Below are 17,138 nucleotides of genomic sequence, written 5' to 3'. Positions count from 1 at the left end.
TTCCTTCCAAGGAGTAAGTGTCTTTTAATTTCATGGCTGCAGTCACCATCTGTAGTGATTTTGGAGCCCAGAAAAATAAAGTCTGACACTGTTTCCCTATCTATTTCCCATGAAGTGATGGGACCGGATGCCATGATCTTCATTTTCTGAATGTTGAGCTTTAAGCCAACTTTTTCACTCTCCACTTTCACTTTCATCAAGAGGCTTTTGAGTTCCTCTTCACTTTCTGCCATAAGGGTGGTGTCATCTGCATATCTGAGGTTATTGATATTTCTCCCGGCAATCTTGATTCCAGCTTGTGCTTCCTCCAGCCCAGCATTTCTCATGATGTACTCTGCTTATAAGTTAAATAAGCAGGGTGACAATATACAGCCTTGACGTACTCCTTTTCCTGTTTGGAACCAGTCTGTTGTTCCATGTCCAGTTCTAACTGTTGCTTCCTGACCTGCATATAGGCTTGACCTGCAAGAGGCAGATCAGGTGGTCTGGTATTCCCATCTCTTTCAGAATTTCCCACAGTTTATTGTGATCCACACAGTCAAAGGCTTTGGCATAGTCAATAAAGCAGAAATAGATGCTTTTCTGGAACTCTCTTGCTTTTTCAATGATCCAGCGGATGTTGGCAATTTGATCTCTGGTTCCTCTGCCTTTTCTAAAACCAGCTACATTGAGTAATTAACAAATTGACTATATATTGTGTCATGATCTTAAATGTATATCATTCTTATTACTAAAAATGAATTGGGGATAGGAAATCAGTTTTCCTGTACAGTTGATTTAGATGGAATTAATACATTTCCACTGGGTTTGGAACAATATGTTTCATCCGCAGTTTTTTTGATACCCTAGTGTGGCTAATTTTCTTTGATGAAGCCATTTGAGGCAAGATCTTAAAGCACAGGCTCAAGGAAAATTTTATATTGAGGGAGCCAAGCTTTGTGCTCAAAATTCTCCAAGCCAGGCTTCAGCAATATGTGAACCGTGAATGTCCTGATGTTCAAGCTGGTTTTAGAAAAGGCAGAGGAACCAGAGATCAAATTGCCAACATCCGCTGGATCGTGGAAAAAGCAAGAGAGTTCCAGAAAAGCATCTATTTCTGCTTTATTGACTATGCCAAAGCCTTTGACTGTGTGGATCACAATAAACTGTGGGAAATTCTGAAAGAGATGGGAATACCAGACCACCTGATCTGCCTCTTGAGAAATTTGTATGCAGGTCAGGAAGCAACAGTTAGAACTGGACATGGAACAACAGACTTGTTCCAAATAGGAAAAGGAGTTCGTCAAGGCTGTATATTGTCACCCTGTTTATTTAACTTATATGCAGAGTACATCATGAGAAACGCTGGGCTGGAAGAAACACAAGCTGGAATCAAGATTGCTGGGAGAAATATCAATAACAGCAGATATGTAGATGACACCACCCTTATGGCAGAAAGTGAAGAGGAACTCAAAAGCCTCTTGATGAAAGTGAAAGTGGAGAGTGAAAAAGTTGGCTTAAAGCTCAACATTCAGAAAACGAAGATCATGGCATCAGGTCCCACCACTTCATGGGAAATAGATGGGGAGACAGTGGAAACAGTGTCAGATTTTATTTTTCTGGGCTCCAAAATCACTACAGATGGTGACTGCAGCCATGAAATTAAAAGACACTTACTCCTTGGAAGGAAAGTTAGGACCAACCTAGATAGCATATTCAAAAGCAGAGACATTACTTTGCCAACAAAGGTTCGTCTAGTCAAGGCTATGATTTTTCCTGTGGTCATGTATGGATGTGAGAGTTGGACTGTGAAGAAGGCTGAGCGCCAAAGAATTGATGTTTTTGAACTGTGGTGTTGGAGAAGACTCTTGAGAGTCCCTTGGACTGCAAGGAGATCCAACCAGTCCATTCTGAAGGAGATCAGCCCTGGGATTTCTTTGGAAGGAATGATGCTAAAGCTGAAACTCCAGTCCTTTGGCCACCTCATTCGAAGAGTTGACTCATTGGAAAAGAGTCTGATGCTGGGAGGGATTGGGGGCAGGAGGAGAGGGGGACGACAGAGGATGAGATGGCTGGATGGCATGACTGACTCGATGGACATGAGTCTGAGTGAACTCTGGGAGTTGGTGATGGACAGGGAGGCCTGGCATGCTGCGATTCATGGGGTCGCAAAGAGTCGGACACAACTGAGCGACTGATCTGATCTGATCTGGTGAAGGAAAAAAAAGAAAGGCAGACCACCATATGGCCAATATATGGCCTCTTTGATTGAAGGGTCTCTTATTATCTTTTTAAATTTATTTTTAACTGGAACATAATTGCTTTACAATATTGCATTGGCTTCTCCCGTACAACAGCGTGAATCAGCCATAAGTATACATATGTCCCTTCCCTCTTGAGCCTCATCCCACCCCTCTAGGTTGTCACAGAGTACCAGGTTGAGCTTCCTGTGTTACACAGCAGCTTCCCATTAGCTATCTTTTTTACATCTGGTAATGTATGTTTCAGTGCTACTCTCTCAATTCGTCCCACCCTCTGCTTCTCCCACTATGTCCGAAGCCTGTTCTCTATGTCTGCGTCCTATTCCTGCCCTGCACATAGGTTCATCAGTATACCATTTTTCTAGATTCCATAAATATGTGTTAATACATGACATTTGTTTTTCTGACTTACTTCACTTTGTATAACAAGCTCTAAGTTGATCTGCCTGTAAGGTCTCTTTTCAATTCATTCAACAAATGCTTATTAAGCATCTACTAATTCCAGGCCCTGTTCTAGGCACTGGGTTCAGGAGTGAACAAAATAGACAAAGATCTTGATTCTTATTGAGGTATATATAAGAAATCATCAAAGGGAGGTGAGTATAAATGGGATAAATTATTATTCGATTTAAAGAGAGGGAAATAACAAATAGGAAATAAATCAATTGCCTCTGTCAACTACCTGATTAATTTCAAAATCCAATCCTCACCTACCTAATTGCCTTCCAGGGTCCGCCTGGAATGCCCACACATACAGCATGTTACTATAATGTGGAATCTAAACTGGTTTAGGTTTTACAGCAATGGTGAGTAAAGCAGGTGGTAGAAAATGTTGCCATCTGGGAATACAGGGCTAGGATTGCCAGATGTTGACCAAGAGCTGAAATACCCATTTCTGTGTGAATCACTAAATGTTTAAGTTATGACAGTTAATTCAATTTTTGCAAAAGTACCACTGAGTCTAAAGCAACCTTTCTATAGCTCAGAGACCATGGAGTTTGTAGCCTTGGTCTTAGGTTGGAGTCCAGCAAAACCAGAGAGTCTTGTGGGACAGATGGCTCCAACTTGTAGTAATTACAGGGCAGGAAGTTCCTATATTAGCTAAGTCATTATTGATCCTTTGCATGTCAAAAGGATTTTAATCCATGATTTGGATAATCTTATGTCTCACTACTTGATTTTAGTATATATTCATTCATTTGCTCATTGATTCATTCATTAAACCTTAGTAAATGACATTTCTGGCTGAAACATTGGTCTACTCAGCTTAAAAATGGCTCCTGTGTGGTCAACCTTGTAGGTAGGGCCTTCCAGTGCAGTGGGCCTTTGATGGCCTTCACCCTGTGAGATACAATGCTGCCTGTGATAATACTCACCTTGCATGAGTGCATGCTAAGTCGTTTCAGTCATATTCGACTCTTTGCGACCCTACGGACCTTAGCCCGCCATAGTCCTCTGTCCATGGGATTCTCTAGGCAAGAATACTGGAGTGGATTGCGATGCCCTCCTGCAGGGGACCTTCCCGACCCACCAAATCCATATCTCTTACATCTCCTGCATTGATAGGTGGGTTCTTTGCCATTAGTGCCACCTGGCAAGCCCAATGCAACCCTTGAGTAAGCACAAAATATACAGATACATTTGATTAGAACCAGAGGATCATTTGGGGGCTTCTCTAGTAGCTCAGTTGGTAAAGAATCTGCCTGCAATGCGGGAGACTCTGGTTCGATTCCTGGATTGGGAAGATCTGCTGGAGAAAGGATAGGCTTTCCTTTTTTTTAACTCTAGTATTCTTGGGTTTCCCTTGTGGCTCAGCTGGTAAAGAATCTGCCTGCAATGCAGGAGACCTGGGTTGGATCCCAATATTGGGAAGATCCCCTGGAGAAGGGAAAGGCTACCCACTCCAGTATTCTGGCCTGGAGAATTCTGGGTTGCAAAGAATTGGAGCAATTTTCACTTTCACTTTCAGAGGATCATTTGGGTTTCTGTGTTGGTTCAGATGATTAAGAATCTGCCTGCAGTGTAGGAGACCCGGGTTCGATCCCTGGTTCGGGAAGATCCCCTGGAGAAGTGAAAGGCTGCTGCTGCTGCTGCTAAGTCGCTTCAGTCGTATCCGACTCTATGCGACCCCATAGACGGCAGCCCACCAGGCTCCCGGGTCCCTGGGATTCTCCAGACAAGAACACTGGAGTGGGTTGCCATTTCCTTCTCCAGTGCATGAAAGTGAAAAGTGAAAGTGAAGTCGCTCAGTCGTGTCTGACTCCTAGTGACCCCATGGACTGCAGCCTACCAGGCCCCTCCGTCCATGGGATTTTCCAGGCAAGAGTACTGGAGTGGGTTGCCATTGCCTTCTCCAGCAGTGAAAGGCTACCACTCCAGTATTCTTGCCTGGAGAATTCCACGGACGGAGGAGCCTGGCAGGCTACAGTCCATAGGGTCACCTGGCTGAGCAACTAAACACAGAGGATCACTTGGATGCATTTCTAAGGGTGGTGATGGAAAGATGTCACTGAACTACTCTACTCTATCTACAATATATGCCTGGTGACTTTGCAGTGTGGGTATCTTATCTTTCAGAAGAAAGCATTCTTTTTCATGCATTTGTTCAGTCGCTAAGTCGTGTCCAACTCTTTTCGACCCCATGGGCTGCAGCATTCCAGGCTTCCCTGCCCTTCACTATCTCCTGGAGGTTTCTCTAACTCATATCCATTGAGACAGTGATGACATCCAACCATTTCACCCTCTGTTGCCCCCTTCTCCTGTTGACCCTGTAACCTTTCTTTACCAGAAACACCGTAATCTTTCTGCTGTTTATGAGATTGTCCTCTAGGTGGCGCTATTTATAGCTCTCTGAGTCTCCCAGGGCCTGCTTGCCTGCCTTCCCCCAAAGCAAGGCCACTTTTATTCCTTGATCAGCCAGCTTTGCCAGCAAGCACAGAACACAGGAGCTCTTTCCCAGCTCTTTTAGGAGCTGCAGTGCTTTAGGCGGACTTCTAATTGATCCTTCAGGTAGCCATCGTGTGCCTACCCGTATTTCTTCAGGTTGCTTTGCATGGTATGGTGGCTTGGATAACTGCTCCTTCTGCCCAATTCCCTCTAGCAAGTCTTTCTCATTAGGAGCCAGGGCTTCTCACTTCACATTGTTGTTTTATGCATGCAGACTGCCTGCCCAAATAGATTATGAAGACTTTAAGGGCTTTGTATGCCTCAGGCATCTGGCATAGGGCACTGCTTGTGACAGGCACAGTCTGTGAGTTGTTGATGTAGGTTCTGGTATTGTGTTTATTCATCTCTTACTGAGTATCCATTGCAGGCTAGGCAGTCTTTTGGATGCCCTGAAAACAGTTATGAAAGATAAGGTCTCTACTTGCAAGCAGCTCTCAATCTTGTGAAAGAGAATGAGAAAGAGAAATAGACAGTGGTGCAGTGTGTGGTGTGAAGCAGCCATGCTAGATGATTCTGGAAACAGGAGAAGTGCTATTCCTTCCCTGGGAGCGTCTTTTGTGAGTGTGGTTGTGGCTTTTTCATTCTTTGACCCTAGCATCACTGCTGGAGACCGAACTGTCCCTTTGATAGTTTCTCTTTGCCAGTGCCCAGAGAGCAGGGTTGCATGATGGTGGAGGTAGAATGCCACAGAGGAGATGAGTTTTCCATTTTCCTCTGGTGTTCCCTGCTCCTAGGGTTTTGTGGTTTGCTTTTCAGCCATCAGTAATTGCCTTTGAATTCTCCAAATGGTTTATCTTCTCACTGTCTATCTGGGGGTGATTTGAAATAGCAGATTTACTTTTAAGTGGTGTAGAAACGTATTTATTGAAAACCTATTCATTTCAAATGACCCCTATCTTGTGAAGTCTTCTTCAGTTCCCCTGAACAGAAGGATCCCTTCCTTTTTATACCTTTATAGTGTTACTTGTCGGAGAAGGCAATGGCACCCCATTCCAGTACTCTTGGCTGGAAAATCCCATAGACAGAGGAGCCTGGTAGGCTCCAGTCCATGGGGTCGCTAAGAGTCAGACACGACTGAGTGACTTCACTTTCACTTTCCACTTGCATGCATTGGAGAAGGAAATGGCAACCCACTCCAGTGTTCTTGCCTGGAGAATCCCAGGGACCGGGGAGCCTGGTGGGCTGCCGTCTATGGGGTCGCACAGAGGCGGACGCGACTGAAGCGACTGAGCAGAGCAGTGTTACTTGTATCCCAACTTTAATACAAATTGATTTCATTTTCTTTTATTGTGTTTAGAGCTACATAATGCCCTGAAACTTCAAGCCTGTTGAAGACAAGGACTATACTCATCCTATTATCTGTCTTCTTGCACTTTCATCTTAGTTATTTACATATGGTAGGCAATGAATAAATACATTTGTTGACTTAATGAACTAAGACTTTGTAACACGATTCACATTTAGTTGAATATTTTAGCATATTTGCTTGTAGAATATGGTCACAACTTCAGTAGTTTCTACATGGATTTTGTTTGCGTGATTTAGGTTATGTGACTATTTGCTTGGCAAATGCTTTCCAGATACATATGCAAAGGTTTCTGAATAGATCTGGGCTCAGACTTGAAAATTTCCTGTTTCCTTATTGACACTCATATACGACTTTATCACTGGAGAGTGTTGGTTTTCCTTACTTCCCAATTTATTCCCAGTGCTTGAAGGAACATCCTCCTCTTTATTTGTCTAATCCATTCAAATATCTACTAAATGCCAAGGACGGCCCCGATGCTAGGCATGCAGGGGTGATAAAATAGACTTTTCTTGTTCCACGATGTGTTGAAACAATTTAATTCTGTTCATCAAAAAATCGGTCAATTCAGTCAAAATGGAGTACCTGATAGTGTAAGAGCCCAGGTTGGGAGACATTTTCAAAAATCTTAGATCTTTGGTTAAGAAACCAGACACTTAACTTGAAGATTCTTGACTTTTACTTGATTTTCTAATGTTTTCTATCTCTGCAACTCATGTATAGACATATTTAGAGGATGCAAACTTATAATTTTTTTTCCCTTGATGCCATTTAAAATTTTGGCATGTTGAATTTCAATGTTTAGTCAGTTAATTTTAAATTTTAAATTCACAGCATTCACATAAGGGGGTGAAGCTGGTGAAGTTTGCCCTTTCTGCTTTCCTAGCCAAGGTGAAATTTTATTACAGTCGACTTCTCCAGGTTCTGCATCCTTAAATTCAACTAAGGGCAACTGCACTTCCTAGGCCAAATATCCTTTAAACGGGAAGTCTAAAACATAGATCTTGTGTCTAGAGGACTTGTTTGATCTAAGTCATGGTATGTGTGTGTCTAGGGGTGGAGGTAATGGTAAATGAAAGAAGGCAGTCACACACCTGTCATCTGACAATATGACAATATCCTATATGCACTCTTGACCTGCAGCAATAGTAGAATCATGCCATCATTTTACATTCTGGATCAACAGGTTGCACCAGAGACTTCTCAGAAACAACATAAAATGTGAAAAACGGATTCCTTTCTTAAGATACAATTTCCTCTGAGGCTCCATTAAGGCAGAAAGCAGTATGAGTTACACCTCTTGTAGCTATTAGATCAAATAAAATTTGAACGAGCAAGGATTTTTTTTGGCTGTCACATGTTACAACAAAATATAAGCAAACCACATTTTAAAGTAAACTACCTCAATCGAAAGTGGAAAAACAAAATACGAGAATGGAATTTTGCTGTGGCGATCCTGGTTTTCCCATTTTTCTTTCATTCTTTCCTTTATGCTTATTTCACATTATTTTGCATTTTCTCATAAGTCATAATTTCATCTCGGTCTAGAATGGTGAAGTCGATTTACTTGGCTGTTGCCTTTTTCAAAAACGAGAGGAGAGCTTGTAAGAAGAAAACAAAAACAACTCCAATGGCATGAAAAGTTGGAAGCTAGCAAGGAGGCTCTTGGAAACTGGGCCGCTTTGTTTTTCTGCTCAGGATTTAGATTTCTGTCTCCAGGAACTTTGTGGATAGTTTCACCTATTAAGTCTCCCTTGCCCCTCTGCGAGACAGTGACAATCCCGTGTCCTCCCTAGTCGCACTGCACGGTTGAGTGTATATTATTTTCTACGACTCAACTTGGATCAGAGGTGACGGGACATACTTTCTATCCGAATGGCGTTTTAGAAATAGGAACGGGAAAGAACACTGAACTAGGCGAAGAGCCGCCCCACGGGATCTGCTCAGCGCTGCAGAGCGGCAGGCGGGAGGCGCTAGCGCCGAGGCTGCCTTCGGGGGAACCGGGCGGGTGTTCGCGGGGCGGCCGGTGCTGGGGGCTTACGGGGCCGAGATCCCCGCCTTCCCGGAGAAGCTGTGGCTGCGTTCCGGAGGCACTGGGCAGCCGGCTGGCGGAGGCCGCCATATTCCCGGTTTACCACGCCCGGGCGGCGGGGCGGCAGCGGCAGGTCGGCGGCGGCCCGGGCTGCGCCTCGGCGACCTGGCCCCGCCTCCCGCCGGGGGCAGCCGTGACCGCTGAGCCCGCGGGCCCGACCGAGGGCGCGGGAGGGGGTGGCGCCCGCAGAGCCCGAGGGGGCCGGCTCAGCCAGGGAACGGCGCGAGCGAAGCGAAAGCCGCACTGGGAGGCGCGCCGCGGCGGCTGCGAGCCTAGGAAAGCCTTCCAGGAGGGGCCGGGCGGCACCGCCTCCCGCTCCCCTCCTCCCGCGCCCGTCCCCTCCCTCCACCTCCTCCCTCTGCCGCCGCCGCCGCCTCCCTCCCGGATCTGTGCTCCAGTTCAGAGAAAGAAGAAAATGTGTGTGTGTGGCGAGGGGGAGGGCGAGCACTGAGCAGCCGCTCTGCGCCTGGCAATCGGGGCCGGGGGTGGGCGTCTGGCGGAGGCGGAGGAGCGCGCGACGGCCGGGCGGGCGGGCCAGCGAGCCGGGTTTGCGCGCGAGCCGGGCGGTGGGCGCGGGCAGGGCCGAGGGCGCCCGGGAGCCGTGTCAGGCGGCAGCTAGGAGCCGGCGCGCCAGGCGCGGGGAGCCGTCGGCGACCGCTCGCTGCGGGGACGCCCCGGTGGATGTGCTCTCGCCGCCGGGCGCACGGCTTAGGGGAGCCTCGGCGGCGGCGGCGGCGGCGGCGGCGCGGGGGGCCAGGCGGGCCGCCTGTTCCCGGGGAAGGAGGCGCGGGCGTCTGAGCGAGGCCGGGCGCGGCGGCCTTCCCTAGCGCGCCCCCCGAGCCAGCGCCCGCGGCCGCCTCCCGCGCCGGCCTCGCTCCTCCCGGCAGCCCGAGCCGCCACCAGCCGCCGCACCCCCGGCCCACCTGGTCGCCCCGGCCCTGGCCGCGGTCCCCGCGGCGGTTCCCCGATCTCGCCCCGGACGCGCGCCCGGGCGGCGGGGGCTCGGCGGCCACCGCTGCCTCGGGGGAGCGAGGGCGGGAGGGTGTGTGTGCGCGCGTGTGAGCAGGGGGTGCCGGCGGGGCTGCAGCGAGGCACTTTGAAAGAATGACTCTGGAGTCCATCATGGCGTGCTGCCTGAGCGAGGAGGCCAAGGAAGCCCGGCGGATCAACGACGAGATTGAGAGGCAGCTCCGCAGGGACAAGAGGGACGCCCGCCGGGAGCTCAAGCTGCTGCTGCTCGGTGAGTACCGCCGTGGCCGTACGCAGCGGGCCCTCCCGCCGGACCTCTGCGCCCCCCGCCCACCACCCCCAGTCCCCGTACTGCGGCCCCGGCCCCCGGGCGCGGGCGGCTTGCCCCTGCCCTCCCCGGGCGCGGCCCCGGCCACTACCCGCACCCTGAAGGGCGCGCGCGCGCGTGCAGACACAGGCACGCGCAGAGGGGTCGCGGCCGCTCTGCCCGGGGCCTCGGCTTGTCCTTTTCGGTAGCCCTGAGGGCTGTGCACTCGGGGTGCGCGTTTGTCTGCTGTGCATCTGCTGAATGGCAAATCGCTTCGGGGAGAAGCGCGGGTGGGAAGGTGGGCAGGAGGGTTGAACTTCCAGTGTCGTGGCCGCGGCGCCCGGTGGGGTGGTGGAGCGGAGAACTGTGTGTGCGTGTGGCCTTAGGTGTCAAGCGGAGCCAGGGCGTGCGGTGGGGTGGCCTGTGTGCATCTTTTATCAGTGCTTTTAGGGGTCGGGAGCGAATGGTGGAACGGTGGACAGACTCGCGACTGGACTCTCCAAGGAGTGATGATGAGGGAGCCCAGTGGTTGGCTCTCCGAGGAAAGGGGGCTAACGTATTCCGGGAGCGGGGAGGTGAGCATATATATGTGTCACACGAGTGCTGTTCTCTAGCCACCAGACCACCGAAAGGAGGGGCCCAGAAGAGTTTCTTAATGGTGACAGGCGTGTTTCTTGTCTCCACCATCCCTTCCAGATAAAGATGAGGGATACGGGAGGGTTGTGCTGTGTGGTTGTTGACAGCGATGGGTATCTTTTGTTTAATGTGGCAACCCAGATGTAGGCCTGAATTCACAATAGTTGCCAGTACAGCCTCTCAATTACTCTCATGGGAACAAATAGAAACCTTTTGTTTAAAACGGACAGCATTTAATATCTTTGGAATCTGGGCTAGAAGGAAAACGGGAAGTGAACACCAAAAAATGTCCCTTTAATCTCTAAAAAATAACCCCCTATTCTGCCTTCACATTAAGTTAGCAAGAAAATGCCATTTCTCCACTAGGAATTTTATTGATTATTATCTCTGGGAGAATGTTCAGAATCAACATTCAGGCCAGCGCGACATAACTCTGAGCTATTGTGTTAGGAAGAACAGCTTTGCAGTAACAGGCCTGAAAAATGTCTGCACTCGTGTTCTGGATATTTGCGTGTATAATAAATAGGTTTCTCAGACATTTCTGGAGGAGAATATTATCAATTCTGATTTGAGAAGCATGCATTTTCCTTCTTATCTTGAGCATTCTGTCTCCTGGTTCAAGGAACCAATTGCCTTTGGGAGGGAACTGCTTATGTACTGGATCGTTTACAAGAAGGAACAAAACATAATGATCACGAATAGTTACAAATGGTTAATTCACATGCCATGCTTAATGTCTTCATTTTGAAACCAGATTAGATAAATGTGCACGTTTATAAAGAACAGAAGGCAAACCCTGGATAAAAGGGGCGGGCTTTAGGGAATGAAGCCAGGGAAGGGGAAAACTGCAATTGCAAAAGGAAGATCTTTTTATTTTTTATGTTTATTCTCATTTTGAGCTACTTCTCATGGCTGAAAAGGTGTAGTTGAATGTTTTCTGAATTCTCAAGATTGAGAAGAAACTAGAGTGGGTAGGAGACAAGAATGGAGTTTAAGTGCATGATTAAGGGGAAAAGCATGTGTTTTAGAAAGACTTGAGGATGGTTTTTCTTTTTCTTTTGCCCTGTGTAGAGTCTTTATTTGTTTGTTTGGCTGTGAATAGGGCGTTTGAGGTCTCTCAGGCCAACCCCATTGCCTGAAATGTGGCAGCACTGGGTTCCTAGCAGCTGAATTAGAGCTCAGGGAATTTGTCTGTTTCGGGCCTAGGTTTGAATGTCTAGAAGGAGGACTTGGGGAAATACCCATAGATGGATGCTTAGTTACATACTGCGGACTTAAGTAACATATTATGCTTTAAAAAGTGAACTTGGAGATAATTTTATAAGGACAAAAACTAAAGTAAAACAATTTTACCACTGAAGTGGTAGTGTGGAGAACTTTTATTCTCCCCTTCTTATTAGATTTTTGACTAAGGTTTAATACAGCCTCACCCCAGCCCCCTGATATGGCCTATTAGAAGTGGTAGAAAAAGGACATCGGTTTAGCACCTACATTTATTAGCACTTTAAAAGTGTACAACTTTTTGTTAGAAACCCAATCCCTAGACATCACGTAAGGTGTACTACAGCTCCATGTTCTGGGTATGTTGCTTTTGTAACATAACTACTGCAGTACCTATACTATGTAGTCATGCTGTATACTCACTGTAGATTTGTGTGTGTGCTTCTGATTTTTGAATCCAGAAGAGGAGTGATGGTTGATTTGGATCAGGGAAGGTATCAGAAGGAGTTCCTTTTGAGGGATGCCTGATGTGCTGCTTTGATGAGTGCACTGAATCTTCATTCATGTAAATGAGGCCCTTCAAAAGATTCACCAATATTTTTAACTACTTTATTTAAATTAAGGGATCACCATTGTATTTAAATGAAATTCAATGTAAAATTATTTTCAAAGTAAATTTTAGTTCAAAGCATGACGCCATTTTAAGGAAAATGGGTGTATTTGGCAGGAGACCCTTGTTCACATAATTAGCTAATTTTATATTGTGAAGAAATTAACAAGAGAAAATAGTGGTTACCTGCCTAGATGAAAGCTTGGCAGTGAAATTTGGGCTGCCTTGATACATATCCGGCAATTATGCCAATATGTTTCATATTCTATGATACTTACTTATTTTGATGCTTATTTTTTAAAAAGTGAACTCAGAAACCTACTGTCATAAAATATATTAAATTTTGAATTGTTTATTCATTTTCTGAATTCATTTAGTATTTTAGAATACATGTTAGTATTTATTTTCTTAGACAACTCAAAGAAAACTGTAGTCTACATAGATATACAAGAGAATATTTTAATCTGAAGTTTTTATATACTTCTTAGATGTAATATACATTACTTCCTTTAATTAATTAATATTTATAAATATTAACTAAATATTTCTTTGGTGGTACGTAGGTCACTATTTAATATAATCTGTGTTTAAGTCTTTATAAAACAAGTGCCATTGAATACCTGCTTCCGGTCAACTATATTCTTCTGGAAATTTCGGCTTCTTAAAGATACATTTTTTTCTCCCCTTTAACATGTTCTTCTTTTACATGTTTTAAACTCTTTACTCTTCAGATCTTAATCATCAAATAGAAAGATTTAACAAGAAAGATTTTGCTGTTTTTTTTAATTGATTGGATTCCACTTACTGAAGAGGCAAAGTTTAGGCCAGTTTTAGATGAAAGAATATATGTTCTTGCTCTTCTAACTGAATTACAAATGTGGTTGAAAATTTTCTTCCTGTTCTAGACTGGAAGCTTAGGAGGGTAGGGACAGATTCCCTGTTGCACACTATAAAATCCCAGCTTCTAGCACAATCTCTAACTCATAGAGTGCTCTCAGTAAGTATTTATTGAATAAGTAAGCTTCTTTATAACCTAATAGAAATTGGGACCATAAAACAATGAAGACATTATAGAGACATGGAGAAATGTAGAGTTTTTATTCTGTGATAGAGGAAATCATGACCTTTGAAAATAACTATGTGTAACTCTTTGAGCCAATTGATTACAAATTAGTTTTGGGATCGGAAGTGTTAATGTAAGATGTTTTATCGCATAGTGAACCAGTGTATAACAGTTCTGTGCTGGTTGCATTTGGGAATGATAACAATCATGTTTAAAATATGAAAGTTTAAAGGAAAAAAAAAAAAGAAATCATACCATGTCTTGGTTACTTTTTTTTGTATAGAAGCTAGCTTAACCCTCTCATCTTTTTGCCATCTACTTTTCTCCATGACACACTCAGCAGAGTGAATTTTTAAATTCTGTAGCGCACAGGTGGTGACTGAAGGGATTTTTACAATTTACCTATATATAATTACATGAGAAGAACCACAGTGGTTAACTTTTAGGAATTGTAGACAGAATGATTTTAATTTGAGCAATATACATTTGTACTGGAGAGCGAACAGTTACAGAGCAGGAAGGTACCTGGAAGGTTGGGAGTGTTCTGACAAATTTAGCGTATGTGGAGAGTTCATTCATACAGGTCTGGGTAAAAACACCCACCCCACCACCCCTCTGTAGAGGTCACTGGCGCAAGGATGGGGGTGTCAATTGCCCAAGTTAAGCTAGAGGTTAGTGGCTGTCTAGGATGGCTACTCAGAACTGCAGAATGAAAGCTTCCTTCTAAGCCCCCCTAATAACAGAATCTCCCTGGAAATACCATAATATGGTGATTATGAGGCTGCTTTAAGATCAACTAATTTTATTTTTGCTACTCTTTTAGTTGCCAAGTTTTGAATATGTTTCTAAACGTCAGGATTTGTTTGAATGCATTTCCTCTTTTTTTTTCTTTCCTTATTTTATTTTTTTTTGGAAACAAAGTATTTATAGTTTGTATCCGAAGAGTGAAGTGGCAGCGTCCCTCATAAAAATCAAAACTGGAGCTCTGACCAAATAACAAAGCCTTCAGAGTAAAATTTTTGCTTTGAACCATGTAGGTTCATTGTCTGGATTTGCCATATAACTGCCAATCTCGTACTTATGTATTAATGTATTGTTTCTTCATATGGGAATTTTGGGGGCAAATTACAACCCTACTGAACAATGAAGCTATCTAGTATATATCTATTCAAATATTTTTAGGTAAACTTAGGAAGGAAAATCAGAAGAATAATTTAGTAGCCATTTTGTTACAAATAAATTTTATAGCCTCTTTTTCATTAAAAAAATCAAACAACCCAGCTGCACTTTATACGAGATGGCTTATGTTCAGTTTTCAGAGATGCCTATTAAATATAGTTATGATTTTTATTACAGATGAATTTTTAAGGACCTTAAACAGCTTTTGCAGTTGTGAGGCTGCGTGCTATGCTAAACTTAGCAGTAAAAAGGAACACATTTTTCTTCATGCTCCAGGCAAACTTATACTTGAAAAGAAATGAACAAGATTTGCCAAGCATGATTTTGATTCCAGCATTCATATTAGTTTTTCTTTAAGGGGAGGTTATTAGTTCTTTTGGTATTAATGGAAGTGTGGATTGAGGGTTACAGAGGAAAAATAAGAGAGCTCAAAGGGTACATTTGAAAGAGAGAGAAGCCATTTTAAGAAGGTTAGGATTGCTTTCTCCCTGAGAAGGTGGAGAGAATCTGTTTTCTCCAGACTCTCTGTTTTGGGTTGAGGGAAATGCAAGTATTTGTAACAACAAATTTTAAGTCTCATTTTCTGGTTGAAGGGGGAGGGCAGTGACTTTTCAAAGGGAAACTTTTATAATGGCTTTAAAGCAATGTTATGATCTCTGCAGAATTAATCCTAGGGAAGTGTGAAATAGTAATAGAAGGAAAAATGTGTGATTGTTGGTAATTAAATCTGTGGCACTAACTGACTACAGTAAACAGTGAGTGTTTTCTTGTTCTGCCGGATGGAGTACCATTAAAGAAAGAGCTATTCTCAGACCCAAACATTATTTTGTGTGAACAGCTGTTACTAATAAAATTATAGGCAGTTGTTTGAAAATCACCTATGATTTGTTTCCTTACCGATATGTAAAGAACCTGTCTGATTTCTTATCTGCCATGTAATAAAAAGGAAAAAAAGGACCTAAATATTCTGTCATAAATGAGTTCATAAATCTTAGGGCGTCATGAATCTGGGCTTTATAAACAAAATAAACATCCATATCAGTGTTGAGAACCAAAGACTGAATTTGCTAAATAGCTCTGGGGTTGACCTTTATACCTAGCCATAATTTCTGAAATCAGTGCAGAATATTTTGTTAAGAGCCTAACATTTCACTTTGAAGAACAAAATTAATATTATTTAAAAATAAAGTTATCAAGATCTTCAAATTCATTTATTTAACAAACACTTGCCAGTTTAGGGAAAACAAACATTTCCTCTAAAATTTCTTTTTTTTTAAACCAGATGTACCATAAGAAAGAACAGTTGCATATGGAATGTTGGTCAAATGAACAGATATTAAGCACCTACTGTGTATAAAATAATGTGCTGTGTGGGACACACCCTTGTTTCTTATTTGCCGGCAGGAAAGACTACAAGCAATTTTCACAGTTCTTGTTGTTTTACAGTTGACGCCCTCAGCCTGACATGTCCTTCTGGGTGTTATCCTTCCTGGGGCTGGCTTTTTGATTGGCTCTTAATACAAAGAAAAAGACAAAATAATCTGAAGGCCATTCTAGAAGCTTCCCGGGGATTACACAACTGGGGAAGCAGATGGTCTTGAGAATTTGAACTCCTGAGTGATATATATTATTTCCTCGGAGCCGGTGTATCTTTTTTTTTTTTTGCCTTTAACTGTGAGAAACAGTTAGTGACCATTTGCCCTGTGTTTCTAACTCAAGTGGAAGCTGTATGTGTTTGTTAGTTGCTCAGTTGTGTCCGACTCTTTGTGACCCCATGAACTGTAGCCCCAGTCCATGGGGCTACTCACGTAGCTCCTCTGTCCATGGAATTCTCCAGGCAAGAATACTGGAGTGGACAGCCATTTCCTTCCTCGGGATCTTCCCGACCCAGGGATCTAACCTGGTCTCCTGTGTTGCAGCCAGGTCCTTTACCATCTAAGCCACCAGGGAAGCTACATGAGGACTTGGTAACTCTGCGAAGCACTTTCTCTTGCTCAGTTTACAGTCATTCTGGTGTAACTGGGGACTCAGTCTCTGGGAACTTGTGGATGTAGGACGATGGGGGCAGGGTGGGCAGCTGGGTTCCCAGAAGCAAGCAGAGAGCAATTGGAGGGAGTGAATTTAAACATTTTGCTTTCTTCTAATGGGTATCATTGATTTGCTCTCCATTTACCACACCTCTTTGTCCTTTTGTGGGCCACTTGGGGCATGGTGAAAGAAATTCTGTTTTAAAGGCAAAGTCATTTTTGTCTCTATGCCTGCTTCTCATTCATTGTCTTAGGAAAATGATTCAGTTGAACATTTTCATAATTGTTGCAGGTTGAAAAGTCGATCGTAGTTTATCCAGCAATTTGAATGGAAAACTGTTACACAGGTCCTTTGAAATTTGAAGATTCTACACACCTTTATTACAGGATTAATTTTGGATTGTGAGCGGTTTGACTGCTTTGAAAACAAAATAGTTTTTTCAAGGAAGTGTGTGATGGATTGTGGTGTGGTCAGAACCAGAATGTTTCTAATGCTATTATATTTCTGAAACCTCACAGAAGGGAACAATAATTGATCCACA

At 44.2% G+C, this 17,138-nt stretch overlaps 1 protein-coding gene across 1 annotated transcript in view; it reads left to right on the top strand.

The window, feature by feature from the left end:
- Positions 1-9,542: 9,542 nt before the first annotated feature.
- LOC109562978 (guanine nucleotide-binding protein G(q) subunit alpha) overlaps positions 9,543-17,138 on the top strand; it is a 313,817-nt gene continuing 306,221 nt past the window's right edge. Inside the window, exon 1 of the mRNA XM_019966101.2 lies at positions 9,543-9,824. Within this exon, the coding sequence (XP_019821660.1) occupies positions 9,689-9,824 (136 nt within the window). The 5' untranslated portion in view covers positions 9,543-9,688. The remainder of the gene's footprint in view (positions 9,825-17,138) is intronic.

The sequence above is a fragment of the Bos indicus genome, chromosome 8 (assembly GCF_029378745.1).
Source record: "Bos indicus isolate NIAB-ARS_2022 breed Sahiwal x Tharparkar chromosome 8, NIAB-ARS_B.indTharparkar_mat_pri_1.0, whole genome shotgun sequence".
NCBI classification, from domain to species: Eukaryota; Metazoa; Chordata; class Mammalia; order Artiodactyla; family Bovidae; genus Bos; species Bos indicus.
Note: the sequence above shows the minus strand (reverse complement) of the source record. Positions and strands in the feature narration are given on the sequence as shown.